Genomic DNA, 23,795 nt, shown 5'->3' with positions numbered 1-23,795 from the left:
GTCTCACCATTAATACTCTTCTAGTTTTGCCAGATGCAACCTAAAGATGCGCATCCAAAAATCCATTCTGACATTCTGCCATCATTAAGAGCCTCCTGTAAATATGTACAAAAATATTCCAATGCAATCAAGTTTTTTCTGCTTTTCCTGGGAGTAAAATCTGTCACAACCCTGGCCCAATCCTAACTGATAATATAAATGTAGGATTATTATGAAATGTTTTTCTAATGGAGTAATCTTGTCAGTTAAACTGCAGGAAAAACAAAACTCTCCAATAATATCTTTAGTGTTAGAGAGTCAAGGTTTTACTTGATTCTGGTCGGGGTGTGCAACAGAAATCATTTCATCCACACATAGCCCGGATGTGCCAAGAAAATCATTCCATGACACGTGAGTTTTACTAGATTTTCATAAAGTTTTTACAGCCGGAACCCATAGAAATCCACTCGTCTATTCCTCATTGCTTCAAAGTTGTGTGGTTCTTAGTATTTTGTTTCTTAGCAGACCCGGATTTCTCCTCTTGTGATGTTAATTAGGTCCGAACTCTTGGATTTCCTTCTCAGCCTTTTCCAGACCAGGAGTCTCCATCTATGCTCTATGCCGGGGGCAGTGTCTGGGGTGGGTGTTCTTTGATATTTGCTGATGTTTCGTTGAGGTTTTGTTGATGGGCATTCTCTTTGTGGGTATCTTTTGGGCTCTTCCCAGTCTGTTGACATGTTAAACTCATCCCTATTGACTGGTGTAACACCCCTTAAAAAGTTCTTTAAAATTTCTTTCCCCAGTGCAAAGGCAAAACAAGCCTGAGTTGAGAAATAACTTTTAAAAATTTAAACAAGGTATATTTTCCAACAGTGGAATCCCGGGCAGGCCAGTGTGTGAGTGTAACTGAGAGGCAGAGTGGAATTCTGCCATTGTCTTCCCCAGCAGCTGTGGGAGTGCAGGCACTCTTTTGGTTATCAAAGCTTTAATTTGATGCAAGACTTGACCAACAGGAGATCCTCCTTCCAGCAGTTTTTGGGCCTCAGGTCCCATTAAAGCTGTGGCTGCACAATTCTGCAGACAATGAGGCCACTCTGGCCACTGGGTTAAATATTTTAGCATGAGAATTCCTTGGGCATGGCCCTGTTTAGCATTCTCATACAATTCAAATTCTTTTTCCCTTTGTGGTAGGGCCAGGGCAGGAGGCTCAGTTAATCTGCTTTTTAACACTTGAAAATTCTGCTTTCCTCCTGGTGTCCATCCCTCCAGTTTCTTGACTGGCAAGATAGGAATGTCTTAGGAAGAAATCCCTGGCTCCAAGAGCCCTGCCTTTAGCAGGGACTCAATAGGAGGCTGTAAGCCCTTCCTTCCCTCCCTTGGAATAGGGTATTGCTTTCAGACGCCACTTGTCCTGGTTACTTCAAAGAGCTTTGGAGAGGCTCCATATCTAATTTCCCTATTTTCCTGGAGCTGCCCACACTTCTGGTTTCACTTCAGCATAGGCCTTGCCAGACATTTGATACAAAGGCACAACAGAACTAGCCTCTGTATCACCTTTTACAATATCAATTTGCATTCCCAATTTAGCCATCAATCCCTTCCCAGCAAATTACAATCACAATTAGGAGGAAATAAAAATTCCTAAATTACAAACCCATCCCCCACAGCTGCTAACAGCGGTTGAATAAAACACACCAGCTCACCTTTCCCATTTATCCCCTGAATAATTTTTGGCGTTTTGTCGCCTTAAATCTAAGATTGGGAGTGGATGGAGAGGTCTCTGTGTCCATCAGGAAAGGCCTCCTCTCGATCCAGATCCACCCTGAATGTTCTCAAGGGCCCCAGTGCTCTGTGTCCCTGGTGTAATGGGAGCTGTGACACCCCTGACAATGTATGTCCATCAAGGGCTGGACTTGCTCCTCCTGAGGGTGCTCCTGTATCTGCTTCCAGTGTCCTTCTGCCCTGCAAATGGAACCCTGATTCCTTCCCAGTGTTATAAATGATGTTCTATTTTTCTCAATTTATCAAGCAACAAGATTAAATTTAATAGTAAGTTTTTAATAGTAACAAAATGAATACAATCAAAGTATTGGAGATGACAATTAAAGTATTGGAGATGAAACAATCAAAGTGCATATATTTAAGAATATACAAAATTTGGCAGTAAGTAATTTAGTATAATTGAGGTTCGTATAAAGCATAAGCAAAACCGACCGGGGAGGGGCCCCCCTCCGACCGGGGATACGGGGAGTGGCTCCCATTCCTCACGTATCAAAGCATCCAGGCTAACAATCCCACTTATATACTGTAGGCTACAGAAGTTTCTAGAAAGCTCCTCCTAGTTTCTATTCCTAAGATCTACGTAACTATACTGCACGGTGCATGCTCTACTAATGGGTTAGGGGGTCTCTCATCCTTTTGAGGGTCTTATTTCCCGTGAAGGCTCATCATCTTCATCAGTGACCGAGGTGTGACCTGCAGGTAGCGCAGGCGCCCTGTGTGACTGAGCAGATGTTTTCCATAACATGACTTTAATTAAGTCCCATGCTTGTGATCATTCCATTTTTGACAGCTTCAAGGTTGAAGCTCTATTTCTAGATGCTGCTTATCAGACCTCCGTCCTTCGACTATTCTTATCTGACTTTCTTCTAACCTCCTTCTTCGACTCCCAACATCTGTAAGATGTCTTTTATCCTGTCTCACCCATCTCCCCCGTCACTCTGTAACAATTGTCTTCTATTGATCTAAATACAACTTTGTTAATATAGTTACAACTTAATTAGCACGAATCACATTTATCACATCAGTTTGGGTCCCAATGGACGTTCCTGCCCCAGCATTCATCCAGGTGCCCAGAGGGAGACAGGATGATGCAGAGCCCCCCCAGCCACGTGTCTTCCCAACACGGATCACCAGGACCACGGATCACCAGGGCTCTGCCCAACAGGGGTCACTGGGGATCATCCAACACCAATTCTCCCATGGGGGATGGAGCTGGAGCAGAGCACGAAGCTCTTCCCACACTCGGGGAACTCACAGGGCTTCCCTTAGTGGTGACTCCGTTGGTGTTGGGTCAAGGTTGAGCTCTGTGAGAAGCTCTTCCCACACTCAGGACACTCGTTATTGCTCTGTTGGATTGCTAAAGTTAAGTTATAAGTTAAGTTAGGTATAAGTTCACTGTTGTTCCTCTGTTGAATTGTTGGGCCTAAAGTATAAGTTAAAGTTACAAATTAAGGTAGAAGTTAAAGTGCTGCTCAGAGTTGTTAAGTTTTTAGTCCATGTTCCTTTTAATTTTTGCCCGCACTCTCTTTTGTCCCATGCACCTCAACACAGCACACACCCACCCACACTCCCCTAGGGAGTTCTCAGTTCATTTCTGTTTTGGTTGCCTGGATTTTGTTTGGTTTTGTTGTTGCTTGTTTTCCCTTGTTGTGCCTCACTTGTTCTGTAGGCAGTAGAGTGAATCTTGCCAACGAACTTCTTGTATTTTGTCGCTCAGTATTAAATCTGACTTTTGTTCATGCATTTGTCATCGATTTTTAAGCGATCTCAAACGCTCTCATTCATGACAGCACCACAATGTCCCGCATCACCGAGGGCCCTGACACACGCCCGTGTCACAAAGGGCCACCCCCGGCACCCAAGAGCAGAGGGACAGCCTGGAAGCGGCCCGGAGCAGCCCCGGCCTCGTGGCCTTGTAGCCCCTGGCGTGGCCAGAGCCCTGGGAGGCTTTGGCCACGGTGGGAGCCGGCAGCCCCAGCCCCGGCCTGCAGAGCCCTGGGGCTGCAGCCCGGGCTGGCCGGGGCAGGAGGAATTGGCCGGGCCGGACGTGCCAGGGCCTTGTGGGCAGTGGCTCCGTGTCCCGCGGGAGGCCGGGGACGAGGGGTGTCCCTCAGGGCTGTGCCCGGGCACCGGGGCTCGTCAGTGCCTCGCTCAGTGACACCCAGGGGCACCGAGCGCAGCCTCGGCGCCTTTGCAGGGCACGGGGAGCTGAGCGGGGCAGGGGCACCACGGAAACACCGAGTGCCTGCCCGGGGCAGAGCCGGGGCAAAGCCGGGCTGGAGAGCCGGGAGAGGCTGCTCAGAGCTGGCCCGGGCACTTGGGCACCTGGGAGACAGAGCCCGGCTCGGAGCTGACACTGAGCCCAATACCTGAGAAATCACAGCCGGCTTTTTTAAACACAATTCGTTATTTTCTGTTTTCTCAACATGACTTTTTATCAGAAACATTTCCAATATTCATTTTACTTTACTTTTTACTCTTTAGAAAGAATTCCATTGTTTTTTGTTATGTGTGAGGAGGGATGTGCTGGGAAAGGTTGCAGGTAATGGCGTTTTTTATTCAATATATTTTGAAATCTGAGATGTGACAAGTCCAGACTTTGACTCCAGCAGCAGTGTCTGGTTCCAGACTGCTCTGCTTTTCACAGTGACATCTCAGTTCATTGAAATCCAGCAGTCAAAGCCCTTGAAACATGAAAAAGCTGGGAATCAGGTTAAAGACCTTGGAGGGTTTGCTGTGTCCGTACATTCCCCATCTCCCCTGGTGTCCGTTCAGCCTCTCCACTCCTGTCCTAGAGCACATTGCTGGATCCAGAGTTCAGTACATGCTTTTATAAACAGATAGATACATGTGATTATTGTGTACACGATTCTCTTGCAGTGAGTTATTGTGATGGTAATTCCATGATCCTCTGCTTTGTGCCCAAAGAATGGTTATTGTATCTAAACCCCGGCAGCCCGGGAGGGGATGTGTGCGGGGCCGGGGCGGGGAGAGGCTCCTTGTTCATTCCGCGGGCGTTTTGAAGCCTCGCTGCTCGGGTTTTCCGCGGCTCTCTCTGTGCACCGTGGGTTTTTGCTCGGCTCGAAACCCCCCGGTCCAAGCCTGGATAGTCTGACCAGTGGTTTCCCTGGGAAATGGATCTAACGACTTTTATGGAGAGAGACAGCTTTGATCCAATTGTTCAGAAAAAGAACTTTAATGAGGTGAATACAACAAACAGGAAGGCGTGCACTGTACTGGGAATGAACTGGAAAAAAGCAGGGTCCAGGGTAGGGTCGGATATTTATACACTTGGGTGCAGGGAGGGATTAAGGCAGGGTCTGAGGGAGCGATCCAATGGGAAAGAGCAGTTAACAATATTATAATTCCTGCAGAGAAAAGTAAGCAATAGGAACAACAAGATCTGAGAACTTTCTAGTAACAGTCTACACAGCTGAACAGGGGAAGGTTGGGAGGCTTATACAACCTGGTTACTTTGGGTCTGAGGCCCTATGGGTGCAGGTGTGCAACTGGATGGTACTGAGGCAAGGAATTTGGGACCTTTGACCCAGGACTCAGATCCCTTTCCCTCTGGGAGCGACTTTTAATGAGTGTAAGAGAGATGTTTGTCCACAGAGAGAGAATGCACTGGAGCACCCTTGAGGAAGGGATCCAACAGCTGAGAGAAGTGGCAGTGCTGGAGATGCTCTTTGGGACAGACAGCATGACAATGACCCTGACAAGGCCAGGTGCACAGGGCAGATGCTGTGGGATCTGGCAAACCTAGAGCCATTTCAATATAGCACCTTCATTGCAACAATTAATGCCGGTAACAGCCGAGAAACAGTGGATTCTGTCACCAACAAGATTAGGAGCTACAAGAGTATGATCAATAGCCTGATGCAGGCTCATGTCTCTGCTGTGATTAAGAGCCTCCAAGAGGAGATGAGGGAGGAGGTGAGGAGGAACAGTTTCCCATATGGCACTTGTGCAAGTCACAGGCCTCAAAGTCAGAACCCAACATCCCCCAGCTAGAGAGAGTATACACCCCACAAGCTGCCTGTGGTTCTTTCTGCGTGGCCATGGGGAAGACATGAGAAGGTGGGATGGGAAACCCACTTCTGTCCTGGCAGCACAGGTGTGTCAACTCAAGGAGGGAAACACTAACTGAGGGAGCTCCACTAAAGTGAAGGTAGCCTCAACCTCCCATGACCGAGGTGTTGGGTATTACAGAAGAGAGGATGATCTGTCAGATCCCCTTGAAGGAACCTCTGGTATATATGCCCAGGAAGGAAATAATAACCAGGGGTAGAGGGGCCTTGCCTCTAGCCAGGGAGAGGCACAGGAAAACTGGATCATTTGGATGGTGTGGATCCAATGTCCTGGCACATCAGAGCCACAGAAATATAGAGTGTTACTTGATCCTGGTTCAAAATGTACCCTAATGCCATTGGGACATGTGGGGGCAGATCCTGTTTCCATTGCTGGGGTGATGGGAGGATTGCAGGAATTGACTCTGCTGGAGGCTGAGGTGAGCCTGACTGGGAAGGAATGGCAGAAACATTTCAATTTTGACTGGCCACTTCCCAGGTCGGCGTTGCCCATGGTGTCTCTGTTGCAGCTCTTGCAGCTGTGTCCAGTCCATGGCTCTGAGCCCCTTCTCTTTCTTCTCTGGAAAATCACATTCCTGTATCTCCATCTGCTTCTTCTTTTTGGAAGAATCTTCTATTTACAAGGGTCCCCAGCAGGTTCTTCTATTTACAAGGTCTGGACCTCCACAGCTCTCGACTGCTGGCAGCTCTTCCCAGTCACCTTCCCCCACTGGGGTTCCAACTCCACCACTATCCCCACAGCCGGGCTATTGCCTATCACATCGGGGTCACCACTCATTGCAGTTGAGACAGAAGTGATGACAAAAACCTCTGTGTTCATGCAAGAAAAGCCAACTTTTATTGAGGGCTGTTCTCCCTATATAGCCTTTGAAGTCTGCACGCTTAGCTCTGCTTGGCTAAATTAGTTGCCACCTGGCTAACTGGCCAGTGTCTGCCCGTGTCCCAGATGGCCTAGACCTGCTCCCCAACAGCCCAGACTGCTCAAGTTATATCATTACAGTAGTTATAGAATTATTTACATTATAAAATTACAATTGGGATTAGTTATAACTGGAAGGCCTCCAGGCCAGCTGTTAGCTACTACAGGTTTAGTGCTGGCCAAATCTTCCACTAGAATTATTTACTCATTTCCTGCTGTGAGACAGGATTAGGAGGAAGGCAAAGCAGGCTCAAACTTTAAAGGGTATAAAAGAAAGAACTTTATTAACAGAACTAAAAGAATTATAAGAATCAGAATAAAACCTTCAGAACATTTCTCCCTCCACACCCTCTTTTCTTTCCCACTGGCAATGTGCAGGAACAATTCAGCCAGTTTACCATCTCTAAAATACTCTTTTTCCGGTTCACTTAGGGAGAGGAGTCTCTCTTTTGTCATGCTATGGAGACTTCTCCACAAGAGACAATTCTCTCGTGGCTTCAAAGTCACAATGAATCAGCTGCCCAGGAGAATGGAAATCTCATCAATTTATAAAAGTCCCTCCCCTCGACCTACAGCTTTCCCCACAATTGTATTTGAGGGCTCAATCTTTGGGTAATGGGGTACACTTTTAAGGATGAGCTGTTCAGAAGGAAAGGTTCTCTTCATCTGTCTCTGAGATCATCTTCATCTCTGGGAACAGAGATTCTCTTCTTCTTCCCTGGGGTAAAGGGTCTTCATCACTCTCATCTCTCTCTGTTCAAGCTACTTCAATATCTGCTTGTTCAGCATGGATGCTTTTGCTCACGTCTACAATTTGAACACTTCATCCTCCACGTGCTTTTGTACAAGTTACAGGGAAATAGAGTCTGACATATCAACTTTATCTTTCCCATAGACTTACAAGAGGATTTCAGCCCAAGAGTGAGGCATCTCCTCAATCCCTCCCATCTGGGACCTGAATTCTACTTCTCTAACCTTGGGGTCCACATGTTGTTCCTCTACATGTCTTCACTCTGTCCTGTTCTCTCACTCGAGAGAGAATTGAAGGTCTGCAAGTCTCATCTGTACAGTGAAAGAGATAATATCTTGTTCCAAGGCCTGCAGATAATCATATGATCCCTGCTGGTGGTGGCCAGAGCTGTTTACAGTGGAGAATTCTGGGGGGCTGTGCCAGGATTTTTAGGGGGCCCAGCCAGAACAGTGTGGCCGCTGTGGCTGCACAGCTTTTTCAGTGGTTTAACAGGTTGTCAGTTGTCAAAACTAATCACTGATTAGATTTTGTCAGACATAGAGGAAGCTCTTAGCAGCTCCTGTCCAAAAAAAAAAAATAAATTTCTGGGGGTGGCTTCTTCCCTCCTCACAAAATGTCAAATGTGCAAAACCAGCACAGAGGGTCCCACCTTTCTGTTGTGAGGTCTCGTGTTGTCACCCTTGGCTCCATGAGGCCCTGTAAAGTCAAAATGGATCCTTCATTCCAGGAGACCCCACAATGTCATAATGATCTCTGGACACCATAAGGCCCTGAGGCATCACAATGGCTGCTTGGTTCCAAAAATCCCTGCAGAACCATAGGGGCCTCTGGATTCCATGAGACCCCACAGTGTCACAGGATCCCTTTCATTCCCTGAAGCCCCAAAATATCACAAAGGATTCTTGGTCCCATGAGGCCCCACAGAACTATAAGGGCCTCTGGATTCCACAAGACCCCAAAGTGTCACAGAGTCACTTTCTTTCCTCAAATCCTGAATGTGTCACAATGGCTTCTTGGATTCAAGAGACCCCACAGTGTCACAGTGTCCCCTCAGTTCCATGAAGTTGCAGAGAACGACAAGGTCTTGTGGGATCACAATGGATCCTTGGTTCCATGAGGCCCTGCAGAATCACAGGGGCCTCTGGATTCCACAGGACACTGGAGTGTCACCATGGCCCCACGGTTCCATGTGACCCCTGAGTGTCACAATGGCCCCACAGTCCCACATGTCCCCTCAATGTCACAATGTCCATTCAGTTCCAGGAGGCCCTGCAGTGTCACAATGGCCCCACAGTTCCATGTGTCCCCTCAGTGGCACAATAGTGCCAGCGTGCCATGTGACCTCTCAGTGTCACAATGGTCCCACAGTTTCAAGAGGCCCTGAAGTGTCACAATGTCTCACAGTTCCATGTGTACCCTGAATGTCACAATGGCCCCATGGTTCCATGTGTCCCCTCAAAGTTACAATATCCCCAAAGTTCCACGTGTCCCATTAGTGTCACAATGGCCCAGGGTCCCATGTGTCCCTTCACTATCTCCATGGTCCCACGGTTCCAAGAGACCCTGCCATGTCACAATGGTCCCATGGTTCCATGTGTCCCCTCAGTGTCACAATGGCCCCACAGTTCCATGTGTCCCCTCAGTGTCACCATGGACCCATGGTTCCACGAGCCCCTGCTGTATCACAATTGCCCGACAGTTCAGTGTGTCCCCTCATGTCACAATGGCCTCAAGGTTCCACGTTTCCCCTCAGTGACACAATGGTCTCAGGCTTTCATGTGTCCCCTCATTGTCACAATATCCGCACGGTTTCGTGTGTCCCCTGAGTGTCGCTTTGGGCCCAGGGTTCCATGTGTGCCCTCAATGTCACAATAGCCCCACAATTCCATGTGTCCCCTCAGTGTCACAATGGCCCCACGGTTCCATGTATCCTCTCAGTGTCAGAATGGCCCATTGTTTCATGTGTCCCCTCAGTGTCACAATGACCCCACAGTTCCATGTGTCCCCTCAGTGTCACCATGGTCCCATAGCTCCAAGACACCCTGCCATGTCACAATGGCCCAACGGTTGCATGTTTCCCCTCAGTGACACAATGCCCCACGCTTCCAGGAGGCTCTGCAGTGACACAGTCGCCCCAGTGTTCCATGTCCCCTCAATGTCACAATGGCCCCAAAGTGTCATGTGTGCCCTCAGTGTCACAAGGGACCCAGAGTTCCATGTGTCCCCTCATTGTCACAGACAAGCAGCACTGGAGTGGGAGCAGCACCACTGGAGGGGTTGCAGCTGCACTGGAACAGGAGCAGTGGCTGTGGAACAACAGGGGAGAAGCTGTGGAACACAAGTCCTGTGAGGAGCAGCTGAGGGAGCTGGGAATGTTTATCCTGAGGAAGAGGAGGCTCAGGGGAGACCTCATCACTCTCTACAACTCCCTGACAGGAGGGTGCAGCCTGGTGGGGGTCGGGCTCTTCTCTTAGGGAACAGGGACAGGACAAGAGGACACAGCCTTAACTGCACCAAAGGAAGGTTTATCCTGAACATTAGAAAGAATTTATTCACAGAAAAGGTAGATTGGGCATTGGAATGGGCTGCCCAGGGAAGTGATGGAGTCACTTGTAAATGGGGTAACTGCACCACCTCATTAGTACCATGTCTTCATTTTCTCTTGTTTTTACTCAGAGTCAAGATTAAAAACATGAAGGAGGTGAATTTTCTGGAGTTTGGGCTTGGTTGTTTGATAAATCTTAATTAAAGTACAGAGAGTTCTGCAACAAGTCTAGCCACCAGCTAAAAGCCAGCAAAATGGAGGCATATCAAGCTAGTTACAAGGTTTTTTAAAGTTAAAAAGTTCAATAAAGAACTAACACCTATATTATTTATACTTTTCACTAAATAATCAAACTCCTGTGACCCACTGTGCAGCATTAACTGCCCAAGCAGAATCTACTACCTGAAACCATGAAGACGAAGGAAGAAGACAGAAAGAGACAACACTTAAAACCTTCCATCTTGTTCCATACTTCTTACTATATTCTAAAAACCCCAAATTCCAAACACTTCACCATGTGAAATCACACACTTTAATTCCAATAGCAAACCCATGACTCCAACTCTATCATTCAAATTTGGAAGCCTTCTCCAAGGCCTCAAGTCAAAAGCAGTGTTCTCCTGGGGGTCAGTGTCAGAAAGTACCAAAACTTCAAAACTCCCAGGTTTCTGGGATCCAACAGTCACCGTCCCTGGAAGTGTTTAAGGAAAGACTGGATGTGGCACTCAGTGCCATGGTCTGGTGACAAGGTGGTGTTAGGTCATCGGTTGGACAGGATGATCTCAAATGTCTTTTACAACACAAATTCTGTGTTTCTGTGATTCAGTGGAGCATCAATGGCAAATGGGTGGATAAAGAGTGGAACAGGCCTGGCAGCTGTTCTGGGAGCAGTGCTGGAGATGCCGAAGGGAACGGCGGCGGAGCGGGAATGGAGCGGCGCCGGAGATGCCGAAGCTGCGGGACACAGAGCGGCTCCGAGCGCTGTGTCCTGCAGGAGCCAGCCCTGCACACCAGAGCCGAGCCCGTCAGGCTGACCCAGAGCAGGGGGCAGGGGCAGGAATTGCTGCTGGGCCATGGGAGCTGTGGATCGAGTGCATTTAATGCTGACTTGGAGCTTTGATTCTTGTCACTGCAGCCACATTCTGTGGTGCCAGGACCCTTCCAGTTCATCTGAAGTCACGAACTCAGGACAAAAGCAGAACAAAAGGAATCAAACTGCCTTCTCGGCTGCAGGGGAACACATCTTGGTTTAATGATTTCTGATACAGGAGCCAAACTGGGTCAGTTATTGGCCTGTGGTTGGTTCTAATCCAGGAACAATTTCCAAAGTAATGGCATTTGGCATTAAAAACGAGAAACATGCCTCATCATCTGGATAATGCATACAGAGGAGAGAGTTATTTCTGGTTGTTTATATTGCATTTTATCTTCTTTTTTCTCCTCTGCCAGAGTTAGAATTAAAAGCTCAAGAGACAGTATGTTGTGTTCAGACTCAGATGTTTATTAATTTTTATCTAAATTACAGTGAATTCTACAGCACGTCTAGGTAACAAGCTAAAAATGGTGATGTATCTCTGTCTTTACAAGGCCTTTTAAGGCCTAACTGTCCAATTAAGAACAAACATCTAAATTATTTTTACTTTTAACCCAATAACCAATCACCTGTGACTTGCAATACGGAATTTCCAGTCCAATTAAACAAGATCCCACCTAGACCCATGAAAAAGAAGGTGAAGAAGAAAGAAACCTCCTCCCTAAAACCTCCCTCTTGCCTTCTACATATTACTATATTCTAAAACCCTAAATACCAAAATTTCCACCATGTGATATTACACACTTCTATTCAAACTTCACACCAGTGATCCCAGTTTTATCATTCAGTTTTGGAAGCCTTCTCCACAGCCTCAGGTCAAAAGCAGTGTTTTCTTGTGGGTCAGTATCTGTCAGCACAGAAAGTCTAAAACTCTCAGTGTCCAGGGTTCCAACAGTTATGATCAAGAAAAAAACTGGAATTATTTTCTTTCCTGCTTTCACTTTTTCTTCCTCTCTCTGGGTTTAAGCCTCCACCACTCCCTGCAGGTCTGCTTTCCATAATCTGCTCTTGTGGAGTTGGGATGTGACAAATGAGCAGTGGAAAGAGGGAGGATAATGGATAATGGACCATTCCTACTGCAAACTCTGCATTAGCAGCCTCTGGATTTCCAGTGTTTAGAAATTCTCATGTTTTAAACTACCTGACCAAATCCCACTTTTCTCACTTTTGCCCTGGCTGAAATCCTTCCTTTGGCCTTGTTTATGAACCAACCTTCAGAAACACCTCATTGCAGACGCTTTTCTGTTGGTTTTGATAAGAGATAACAAGAAAATCAGCAGGAGGGGGAGGGATGAGGGAGAGGGAAGAAACAATTCCTTCCTTCTGTCTTCCTTGTGGAAAGTCTCCTCTAGAGGTTGTGCTGCAGCTGGAGACTTGGCCAGAGGGAAGTGATTGAGCTGAGGCAGCAGAGGCATCTCCTCCCTGGTTTGTAGCCCTGGGGCTGGGAGGGGACACAGGTGCCCCCCTTGCACCCCACAACCCCCTGGAATGGGGGATTCTCCCTGCCTCTGCCAGGTGCTCCTTATCCATGCCTGGCCTGGGTGTTCCTGGTCTGAGCTCCCTCCCATGGTCATTCCTGATGGTGGGGAGTGGGAGGGAGGAGTTCAGTGCCAATCTGGGAGGTGCCAGCAGGGTCAGAGATGTGGGGAGGTGACAGTGACAGAGTGACAGGATGTGCAGATGGACACAGGGACAAGACAACACCTCTGGGGGAAACCTCTTGGAGATTTGGGCAGTTTTTGTTTGTAAAATACACACGGACACAGAGCAAAGCTTTGCTCAAAGGGTTTATTGATTATTCAGGGGAAATGGCCCTGGGCTCAAAGGGTTCAGGGGGTTCCTCCAGGGATGATCATCTCCTCATGCCACCAGAGGGGATCAGGACACCGGTGTCCCCACAGCTTGCAATCCTAAAAATCAAAACCTAGAAGGTGACCTCTGGTGCCCACTGGGAAATGAGAGGGGCCCTGTCCCCACCCCTTTCCCTGCAGGCACGGCTCACCTAGACACCCAGAGAGGCAGCCAGGCGCTTCTGCCGCAGAACAGCCTCCAGCTTCTCAACAAGAGGGGGCTGGGGACAAACACAGCATTAGAGACACACTGGGGGCACTGGGCTGCACTGGGAGGTGGGGAAAAGCACAGGGGTCCTTGGGAAAGGGGCCTGTGTGGAGAAATGGGGGGCAGAAGCTGCTGTGCTCCTGCCCAGAAGCCCTGGGGTCCTGCCAAGAGGCACAGCTGGGGCAGGGGCTGCGTCCTGGGTCACCCAGGGGGGTGCTGGGGGAACAGGGATGGGAATGCAATGGGGGCCTGGGAAAGGGGCGCTCTGGGGAGGATCTGTGGGGCAGGGGAGTTGTCTGGGGTGTCAGTTGGGGTTCACTGGGCTGTGCTGGGACAAACTGGGATGGTCTGGGGTGTGGTGGCCATGCAACGGGAGGGTCTGACACTGCCAGAACTCGTGGTACCCACCAGGGGCGTCTCCAGGATCGCGACATCGTCTACATCAATCTGCAGAGAGACCAGGAGACCTCGCTGGGCACTGGGATGGCCCCGGTGCCAGCAAAGGATGGGGGGACACAACTGTCCCCAAATTCCCAGAGGGAATGCCCTCCAATCCCAGCACCCCACTCACCTCCCGCAGATCATCTTGGGTTCCTTCCAGGAGCGCCTGGGAAACAAGAACAAAACTTTAACCTGGATTAGATCCAGTGGGGCTGTGGGGGGACAGGGAGCAGGGTGGAGGTGATGGGGTGGGAATTCAGGGCCTCCAAGGAGATCTGTTTGAGGTGGAGGGAGAGCCAAAGACACTGAACTGGGGTCAATGGAGGGCCCAAGGGACTGGGCTGGGTCTGGGGAAGGGGCTCGGTGTGAGGTACAGGGGAGGAGAAAGGAATTGCAGGGTAGGGACATGGGAATGCAAGGGAGGGGCTGGGTGGGGACAGAAGAACGAGGATGGGTGGGGACAAAAGCGACAGGACCGAGTGAGGATTTGGGAAGGGGGCATGAGTCAGGGCATTGTTGAAGGGGACCCTGCTGCAGTAGCCAGGGAGAAAAGGAAATTATTGCGGGGGGGGGGACATGGAAGAAAAGGCTTCGGGAATGGTCAATGGGAGGCGTTTGAGGACCCTGGAGAAGACACAGAGGAGGGAGCAGGGACGGAATTCCTCAAGGAATCCAAAGGGTGGGACGGGAGGGGACAAAGGGCAGGGTGTGGGGACAGCGTTTGGCTGGTGCCTCACCTTGGCCTGTGCCGGGGGGCACAGCAGGATGGAGAAGAGCAGGGCCACGCTGAGCACAGCCACCTTCATCTTCCTCTCGCACTGGGCAGCGCTGGCTGAGGCTGCAGCAGGGCAGGAGCACCTTTATCCCTGCCGGGACTCCTCCCTGCGCCCTCCCTGACAGCCCCCAGGCCAAAGCCCGGCTTGGCACAGCCCCCAGCCCTGGCCACAAGCCCAGCCCTGGCCACAAGCCCAGCCCTGGCACAGAGTCCATCCCGCCTGTGGCACGGATCCAGCCCCGCTCCCCGCATCCCTGCAGCTTCCTGCACGGGGCAGCTGCCCCTGGAGGGGACCGGGCACCCGGGGGGCCGAGGGGGGCAGGCAGGGATCCAAAGGCAGCTGGGGACCCTGTGGGGACACCCCCACTCCAACACAATCCATCCTCCAACAGCCCCCAGCCCCACACCCCCCATCTCCCGGTACCCCTCCTCTCCAAGGGTTTTTCCTTCCAGACACCCCAGAGCTGACCCCAGCCACTCACCCAGTGGGTCTGAGCAGAATTGCCACTGTTCATCCTCCTGCCCCACGGAGAAACAGGAGATGGACTGACCCCCTCTTCTTGGGACAACGAGACTCTGGAATATTGGAAAATTGGGATATGATAGGACAGAGGTGTCATGAACCTGGGAAATAGCCAGGTGATTTGGATCTCCAGGCACTGGAGACACTGGAGAGAACTGGGAAATTATCACCTCAAGACAAGGCTGAAGCTTGAGGAATTGTTCAGGTGTGGCACTTCCCACATCCACACCACCCATTATTTCCACAGCTCTGGGCTGTCCCACGGGGAAAGCTCTGGGAGAAAACAGGTAGCGAGGGAATCACAGCCATGGACAGCTCTCAGGAACCACTTCTCAGGGGATTTTCACTTCTTGGATGCCCAAGATGTCTGAATGTCTTCCTGGTGCTTCAGGCCCTGGGTAAACAGGGCTTATCAGAGATTCTGACAGGACCAACATCCCTCCCCTGACTGGGCACCTCTGCTTGTCCAATTAGATCCCAGTGGCTGCTCTAGGAGAAGTGCCAACTTCCCCATATTCCTTGGGATGGGCACATCCTGCTCAGGGCCAGTGCTGGCTTGGGCAAAGGCCAGGGCATTGCAGAGACCCTGTATGGGGACAAGGGCCTTGGGGAGCTGTGGGCAAGTCCCAGGCAGGGACAGAGCTGGAGTGGGAGCTTTGTTGGGGATGGGGTCGCTGGCCCCGGCTGCCTGCTCTGCTCCCTGATGGGTTTCTACCCTGCCGACATCCAGCTGAGATGGTTCCAGGACCAGCAGGAGCTCTCGGGACACGTGGTGGCCACCGACCTGGTCCCCAACAGAGACTGGATTTCTACCAGCTCCTGGTGCTGCTGGAAACCCCCCCCGGCACGGGCTCAGCTCCAGCTCCAGGTGGAGCACGTCAGCCTGGAGCACCCCCTGAGCCGGCACTGGGGCACGGCCCGGACCCCACAGTGTGGGGGGAGTGAGGGAGGTATTGGGGGGACTGGTAGGGGAATTGAGGTGTGCTGGGAGTAACTGGGAGAGAGTTTAAGATAGCCTGGTTTAAACTGGGAGTAAGGCTGGGGGTTCTAGAATGGCTGAGGAGTCTGAAGGATGTTGGGGAGGGTGGGATGGGGTTCCGGGGGTCCTGGTGGGCACTGGGAGGGAGTCTGGGGATGCTGGGTGTAACTGGGAGGGATTTGAGTGAGCCTGGAGGGGATGGAAGATCAGGAATGGAAAAGCAGGGGTTGGAATGAGGTTGGTCGTGCTGGAAAGAGACTGGGAGGAGATTTTAAGGGGTCCTACGTGGGCTGGAGGCAATTGGGAGGGTGCTTAGAGGGGTTTCGGGTATCTGTGACAGGTCTGGGGGGGTTCTGACCCTTGTGAACCCCCAGAGATGTTGCCAGACACCGTCGACACCAAGGTGCTGATTGGGATTGGGGACTCCGTGCTGGGCTTCATCTTCCTGGCACTGGAGTTCGGCTTCTACCTGTGCAAGAAGGTGAGAGGGGGTCCTAACGAGTCGTGGGCCCCCTCCTCCAGAGCCTGTGTGCTCCCCCTGGGGAACCCTGGCTCAGTGTTACCCCCTTTTCTCTGCCCACAAAGCTCCTGTCCCAGCAGCCGCTGCAGACCCTGCTGTCACCATCCGCTATTAATGCAGAGTGGGGGTCGTGATGGTTCTTTTGATCTCAAAGGTGCAAACAGGCAAAATGCAGGGGACAAAATCAGTTTATTCAACAGCAGAAAATCAGTTTATTCAACAACAGCAATGCATTTCATCAAATGCCAACAATTCAGTTACGGTAAAGGGGAGAGGTATAGGAAACAAAGTATAGGGAAAGGGGAAGGAAAGGAAGGGATGGGAGAATAGCTACCAACAGATGAGACGGGCGTCCTCACGGGTCATCCGATAGACGAGTCTTCGTCCGTGGGGAGATCTCAGGGGTCTTCTCCAGGGGGTCTTCATCAGTGGAGAGATCTCAAAGGGTCTTTCCCAGAGGGTCGCTCTTTTATAGCCCTTCTCCAAAGCGAGTGGCCTCTGGCCAAGAGGTGGGAAGTTTTATGGACCATTGTGTGGTGCTGCAGGAGACAAGTACGGACAAGCAGTCCTCAGTTGGTACAACACAGTCTCTGGTTGGTGCCACGACAGCACGGTCCAGTGAACACAATACACCAGCACACAGTCATGAGCATCCACCTTGGCCCGGCCAGTAAACCATTGTCCAGAGTCAGCCTGGGTGGGGTCCTCGAGGTCTCCTTGCGACGGTCGGGAGGCAAAATCGAGGGGAATTTCGGACCGACCCTTACACCTGCCCAGGTGGGGAACACTGGGTGCTGTGAGTCTGCCCGGCAACCGGTGAGTCATCACAGCTGCTCTCTCTCATTGGCTGAATCTTCTTCATCGCATTCTCTGATTGGCTGAGGACAGCCCCGGGAGTTGAGAGAAGGAACAGGAGAGATCCCGCCCCGAGCACCGGCACGGGAACAACAGAGCCAGCCTGGGCACAGCGAGGGAATTTATTATAACCAAATCACAGCAGCACAAGGAGAAGGGAAAGAAATCTCTCCAACCCCTTTCCCCTATCCAACAGGGATCACCAGAGCTCTGCCCAACGGGGGTCACTGGGGATCATCCAACACCGATCCTCCCATGGGGGATGGAGCTGGAGCAGAGCACGAAGCTCTTCCCACACTCGGGGCACTCACAGGGCTTCCCTTAGTGGTGACTCCGTTGGTGTTGGGTCAAGGTTGAGCTCCTGGAGAAGCTCTTCCCACACTCAGGACACTCGTAGGGCCTCTCCCCAGTGTGGATGCGCCGGTGGACAGTGAGGGTGGAGTTCTGCTTGAATCCCTTCCCGCAGTCAGGGCAGGAGAATGGCCTCTCCTCTGTGTGAATCCGCTCATGTACGAGGAGATTAAAGGTGGTCTGAAACCTCTTCCCACACTTGGGACACTTGTAGGGCCTCTCCCCAGTGTGGATGCGCCGGTGGAGAGTGAGGGTGGAGTTGCGGTTGAATCTCTTTCCGCAGTCGGGGCAGCGGAAGGGCCTCTCATCTGTGTGAATCCGCTCATGTCTGACGAGAGTGGAGCTTCTCTGAAACCTCTTCCCACACTGGGGACACTCGTAGGGCCTCTCCCCAGTGTGGGTGCGCCGGTGGTTTATCAGGCCGGAGCTCCACCCAAAGCTCTTCCCACATTCCAAGCAGCTGTAGGGCCCTTCCCCTGTGTGGATCACCTGGTGCCGGATCAGGCTGGAGCTGTAGTTGAAACTCTTCCCACATTGCCCACACTGGTAGGGCTTTTCCCCAGTGTGGATCACCTGGTGCCGGATCAGGCTGGAGCTGTCGGTGAAGCTCTTCCCACATTCCCCACACTCGTAGGGCCCTTCCTCTGTGTGGATCATCTGGTGCCGGATCAGGCAGAAGCTGTCTCTGAATCCCTTCCCACATTCCCCACACTCGTAAGGCTTTTCCCCAGTGTGGATCATCTGGTGCTGGCGCAGGTTGGAGCTGTTCCTGAAGCTCTTCCCACAATCCCCACACTCATAGGGCTTTTCCCCAGTGTGGACTCTCTGGTGCCGGATCAGGCTGGAGCTGTTGATGAATCCCTTCCCACATTCCCCACACTCATAGGGCTTTTCGCCAGTGTGGATCCTCTGGTGCTGGATCAGCTGGGAGCTGTACCTGAAACCCTTCCCACATTCCGAGCACTCGTGGGGCTTCTCCCCTCCAGGAGGCTTCTCCACCAGCTCTGAGCTCTGCCTGCATCTCCGGCCGCCTTCCCGGCTCAGGGAGGGTCTTTCCTCCTCGCAGCTCCCTGGGCTGGGTTTGCAGCCCCTCCTCAAGAGGGATCTCCGGGGCTTTTCCTCCTCCATCTGCCAATGCCTTGGGAATGACAAATCCTGGTTTGGGGAAAAAACAAGAGAAGAGTGTGTTGGGCTGGGTGTTCCTCCTTGTCCAAGTGCAACTCAGGAACTCATTGGGCATCTTGTGTCTGTAAGAACCTCCAAAACACCAAGATTCAAACCAAAAATCCTCCAAACATCATGACGCAGATCAAAACCCCCACAAACACCAAGATTTAGCCAAAACCCTCTCCAAAATAGAAAGATTCAACTGCTGCAAAAAACCAAAGCACCAACATTTAGCCAAATAAAGCTCAGAAATACCAAGATTAACCCATGTGAAAATCATGGATCCCCCTCTCCGGTCACCTGCTGCATGTGATGGGGACAATGCTCCTGAGGCCTGGGGAGAGGCTGCAGATACAGGGAGGGGGGAACCTTGTGCTCCTTCCTGTTTCTTCTCTTCCTACTCCTGTGTCCCTACTCTTCCTCCTATTATTCCTCTTTCTCCTGCACAATCCCACCTGCTCCTCCCACGTGCATCCATGGCTGCTTTAGGAATACAATGGGACCTTCACAAGCCCTTGCACCCCCAGAGCTCAGGTCAGGTTGAAAGAACAAACAGGAAATAAAGAAACACCTTTGGAAGCTGGTGATAGAAGCCAAGATGCCATGGCTACGGCTTTTGCCATTGGCTTTGGCCAGAAAAAGTGCCAGATCCAGGGCAGATATTCCATTATCTCCCTTGGAATTGGTGTGTGAAATTTTTTACCCTGGTAATTCTCCATCTAGTGGAGAATAATCCTACTTTTGTGTTGTCAGTTAGGTTTGGGCCAAGGATGTGACAAGCAATTTTTACTCCTTGGAGAAGAAGTAGGAAAATCTTGATTGCATTGGAAATTTTTGTGTATATTTTTGAATGGCTCTTAATGATGGCAACATTTCCATATGGGTTTTTCCATGTTCACGTTTAGGGTGGATTTTGCAATACCAGAAAAGCTTTAAAGGTGATGCTTCAATGCATAAACATTTAAGAAATATTGTTAAAAAGGAAAAAAAAATGGCAAAAAATAATGCAGATTGTGGGGGGTGCACTTGTGGATCACCCAATGACTGCTCTGGAATAGAAGCATTGGATCCAGGCACAGCCAGGAGAGGAGCTTTAGAAATGCAAATTAACACTGATAGGGGAAATTGTGCACCATGTACCAGGGTCTTGTTCCCTGGGAGAGGAATTTCGCTGATTTCCTCTGCCCCTCACCCCAAGCTCTGCCTGCTTGCACAGATGGAATTTGCACAACTAAAGGCAGAGCCCATAGTGAGGATATCTGACTGCAACAGAAATTGGTTAAGCTGCAAAGAGAAACAGCAAAGGAAAACGTTGTGAAAACTTCATGAAAAATGTGGGAGGGGGGAATAATCCCTCTCCCCAGTCCAACATGTGCTGTCACTGTTCAGAGAAATCAGTTGGGAATCCAAGTATTTGATGATTATTTAGAGAAAAGTGGTCAATTGATGCAGCCCTGGCTGGAGGGAGCACCCAAAAATGGGAAAAAGATGAACGGCCACCAGAACAAATCCTACAACACCACGGACCAGCCCCTGGAAGCCCTAATGATTTCGTACCAGGAGACAAAAAAAATCCATCCATAATTTGAGTGGCATAATTAGGTTAAAAACTGTCCTCGAAATAATAACTAAACAGACAGCTCCAGCTCCTGACTTTACTGCCCACCAATCCAAGGAAATGAAGAATGAGACATGTCACCATGGGATAGAATCAGATTATCTATTAAAAGAAGGAGAGGAGTTTGTGGAAAATTAAATGATTGAAACTGCTATTTGCAAACAGATGATAACCAAAAAGTGGTGAAACAGATAACAAAGGAAAGAAGAAAACAGCTCATATTCCAATCCAAATGTAGAAAGGATGGGAACGGGACACATTTTCGTGGTTCCCTGGCAGACCATGGGTTAAACGAATGCTGTTCCTCCTCTGATGTGCTGCAGCAACTCTCATCTTTTTACCATGCACTGAGTGCAGCTCATTCAGCAGGTGAGCAAGGGGACGCAGGTGGCAGCCAGGCCTCCTGATCCAGAAACGGCTACAAAAGGACAGGGAATGAGGTCACTGAGAATAATCCCAAAATCAAAGAGGATCCAGGAAAAGAGACTAAGTCAATGGTAATAAAGTTAGTAAAGATAATTATTGAGAAAATGAGAAGAGGGTTTGAACAGAGTAAGATGAATGTGCCTGGAGACAGGGCCAGGAATTTGTACAAAAGGAAGTAACAAGACAAACCATCATTTTCAGAAAATTAATTGGTACGGACAACTGCTCAGCCAAGATCCTTCTCAATTCCTGAACTTCGAGAAGGAGAAACACTTAACAGAGCCGGGAATATCGGATGTTATACAAAAGGAGGGGTGCATATTAACGAGGGCATGAAGTAGGCGGATCGCGAAGTCTGAACCTTCCAAGTACCTCAGGCAGTGGGGAAAGGGAGAGGGAGATCCGGCCGGGAAAATGAGGATAAAAAGGCGGCTGCGTTTCAGAGACCGCATGGCAAATGCCGCATGGCCTCTCCCCTTGTTCATGAAAAAAGTGACTTTTACAGGACTCCTCTGTCTCTTTTGTGCACACAAACCTCTCGCCACGTGAATTATCCCGTAGAGCCCCAGAGACAAGGGCAGCTACTTCTGTGCTACCCACAGCAACCGGGACGAGCCAGCGCTGCTCCGGCACCGGCTCCTGCCGAGGCTGCAGGTGGGTCTGGGCTCCATCCCGGACTCACCCCCAGCTCCCAGCGCCCTCAGCTCCCGCTCACCCCGAGCTCCCGGCGGTTCAGGGCAGCAGCGGTTCCTTGGCCCCTCGCCCGCTCCTCAGGCGAGGTTTCCGAGAAATGGCGGAGCTCGGGCAAAGGGAGCAGAGTCCGTGCCGCGTGCAGAGCCCGCCCCTCGCGGCGATTGGCTGATTCCGCTGTCACTCCTCGAATTCGCGCGCTGATTGGGCAGTGCCGGGGAGAGCCCGGCCCCGGGGCCGCCGCCACCAGGAGACAAAGAGCGAGCGAGGGGGACGGGGCTTGTGTGACTTAGAGCAAAGGATAAATCCATCTCAAACAAAAGATGTTCTTAACAAGCAAAAAGATTTTCACAGACAAACAAGAAAGCTGGTGTGGCAAGTAGAGAAAAGATCTCAGAATTTTCCAATGCAAGAAAACTGAGAAAGTACTTCTAGCTTAAAGTGTGTCATACTAACCTTTGGTGATTGGACAATAGTAACATGAATATGGTTATGTTAGTAGTAAGGATAGGCTATAGGTAACAGTAAAGGATGCTCTGTAATGGAAAGTATAGAATGCACTGTAACCAGAACTAGAGATGCTTCAGACCAACCTACAGCTGTGGCTGAAAAGGCTCCACGACCTGTGAATTGCGGTATCATCTGGATACAAAAAACAGCATTTTAAAGAGCCGTCTGGAGCCCCACATAGCTCGTTTTGGCTCTTACAGACGGGCACACACAGACACACAGACACACACAGACACACAGACACACAGACACACACACACAGACACACACAGACACACACACACACGCACAGACACCCCCCAGCACATCCGTGCTACACACACACCCACCTAGGCACAGTCTCCACTAATGCTCACCTGCCCACAAGCACAAGACCTGTTGTCCTTAGAGAGCTCGTGCACACGAATACGTGCAGTGTCATTGACACACGGATGTCCCACACAGAGCCGTGCTCACCCTTGCGGAGCTGTGCACACCTACAAGCACAGAGCTGTGCACAGACTCCACACACGTGTACACAGCAGTGCACAGATGTGAACAGTGCTGTGCACACCCGCACACATGGACACTGTGCAAAGCGGGACGGGCACTCTTACATCTGGACACGCTAGAAAATATCCGTGTGTGCAGCTGTGCACACTGACACACGTGTGCACTTCGGTGTCTGTGTGTGCACACAGAGCTCTGCACACTGGCACACGTGTGCACTGCACTTTTCTAGAGCCCTCCTGGCCTCGACCCCCCTGTGGGTCTCTCTGTGGGATCATGACACGGTGGGGATGGGGACAGGAGAGGGGAGTATGGGTGGGACACTGTGGCACAGTTCATGCCTACAATTAGTTAAAATATGTCACTAGAAGTTCTTCTTACTTCCCCAACCCTCCCCCACAGACATACTCGAAGACAGGTCCCGCATTCCTGCAGGCAGCACAAGGCTTCACAAAACCCGGTCTTTGGGGACAATTTCTTGGTTATTTCCCTCTGGCGAGGCTCAGGGGGGGACAATGGGACTGTTCCTCTCCTCTCATGTTCTTAGGGACAACCAACCCTGTTCCTTTCTTCATCTCACTCTCTGCAGAGCTCTGCCCACCATCATTCGCCTTTAATGAGGAAACAAAAGACAACCTAGAAATCTCCCTCCCAGTGCAAACAACACGCAGAGAATCTGTGCTGGAAAGAGAACACCCGTGGTGAACAGTGAGCTTGTTCTGCACAAACAGGAAAGGCCAGGCCAGTGCCCACATGAGACGAGTCATATCCAGTGCCTGCCACCCTCCCAGGCAATATTCAACCTCTCAGCCTCACAGACCTCTGTTCTAGTACTCCCAGTGGGGTCCTGGAAAGAGAATGGTGGCACATCTACTGCCTGCTACCCCCCTCTAGGCAATATTCAACTGTTTTGTTCACAGACTCATCTTCCAGCACTCTCGGTGGGGTCAGCAGAGCCACTTCCCACTGGTGGGGGCAAAGAGCACCCTCTGTGCCTTTGTGGTGGGAGCAGACAGTGTTGTCTCAAAGGAAAGGTCAAAGAGAGACCAAGCTGGACCTCTGCCTCCTGTCCCTCACCCCACAAGGGCAGGAGGGCACAAAACTGAACACTTTTTTTTTGGACCCATCTTTCCCTTGAGCCTGACTAGTTTGAAAGAGAGGATTCATAGGATTTCTTGAGGATCACTGCCAGTGCACAGCACACATGGCATCCCTCACCCCTTACATCATCAT

The 23,795-nt window shown here is 50.6% G+C and overlaps 1 protein-coding gene across 1 annotated transcript in view; it reads right to left on the bottom strand.

Annotated features, from left to right (window-relative positions):
- Positions 1-21,647, bottom strand: part of LOC148217908 (uncharacterized) — a 70,381-nt gene extending 48,734 nt beyond the window's left edge. Inside the window, exons 1-2 of the mRNA XM_088158326.1 lie at positions 21,589-21,647; positions 17,646-18,817 (exon numbers count right to left, since the gene is read on the bottom strand). Coding sequence (XP_088014452.1) covers positions 17,646-18,790 — 1,145 coding nt within the window. The 5' untranslated portion in view covers positions 18,791-18,817; positions 21,589-21,647. The remainder of the gene's footprint in view (positions 1-17,645; positions 18,818-21,588) is intronic.
- Between the last annotated feature and the right edge of the window lie 2,148 nt (positions 21,648-23,795).

This window comes from Sturnus vulgaris, unplaced genomic scaffold (assembly GCF_052056855.1).
Source record: "Sturnus vulgaris isolate bStuVul1 unplaced genomic scaffold, bStuVul1.hap1 Scaffold_198, whole genome shotgun sequence".
Taxonomy (NCBI): Eukaryota; Metazoa; Chordata; class Aves; order Passeriformes; family Sturnidae; genus Sturnus; species Sturnus vulgaris.
The sequence above is the reverse complement of the archived record's forward strand: the minus strand, read 5'-3'. Positions and strand labels throughout refer to the sequence as shown.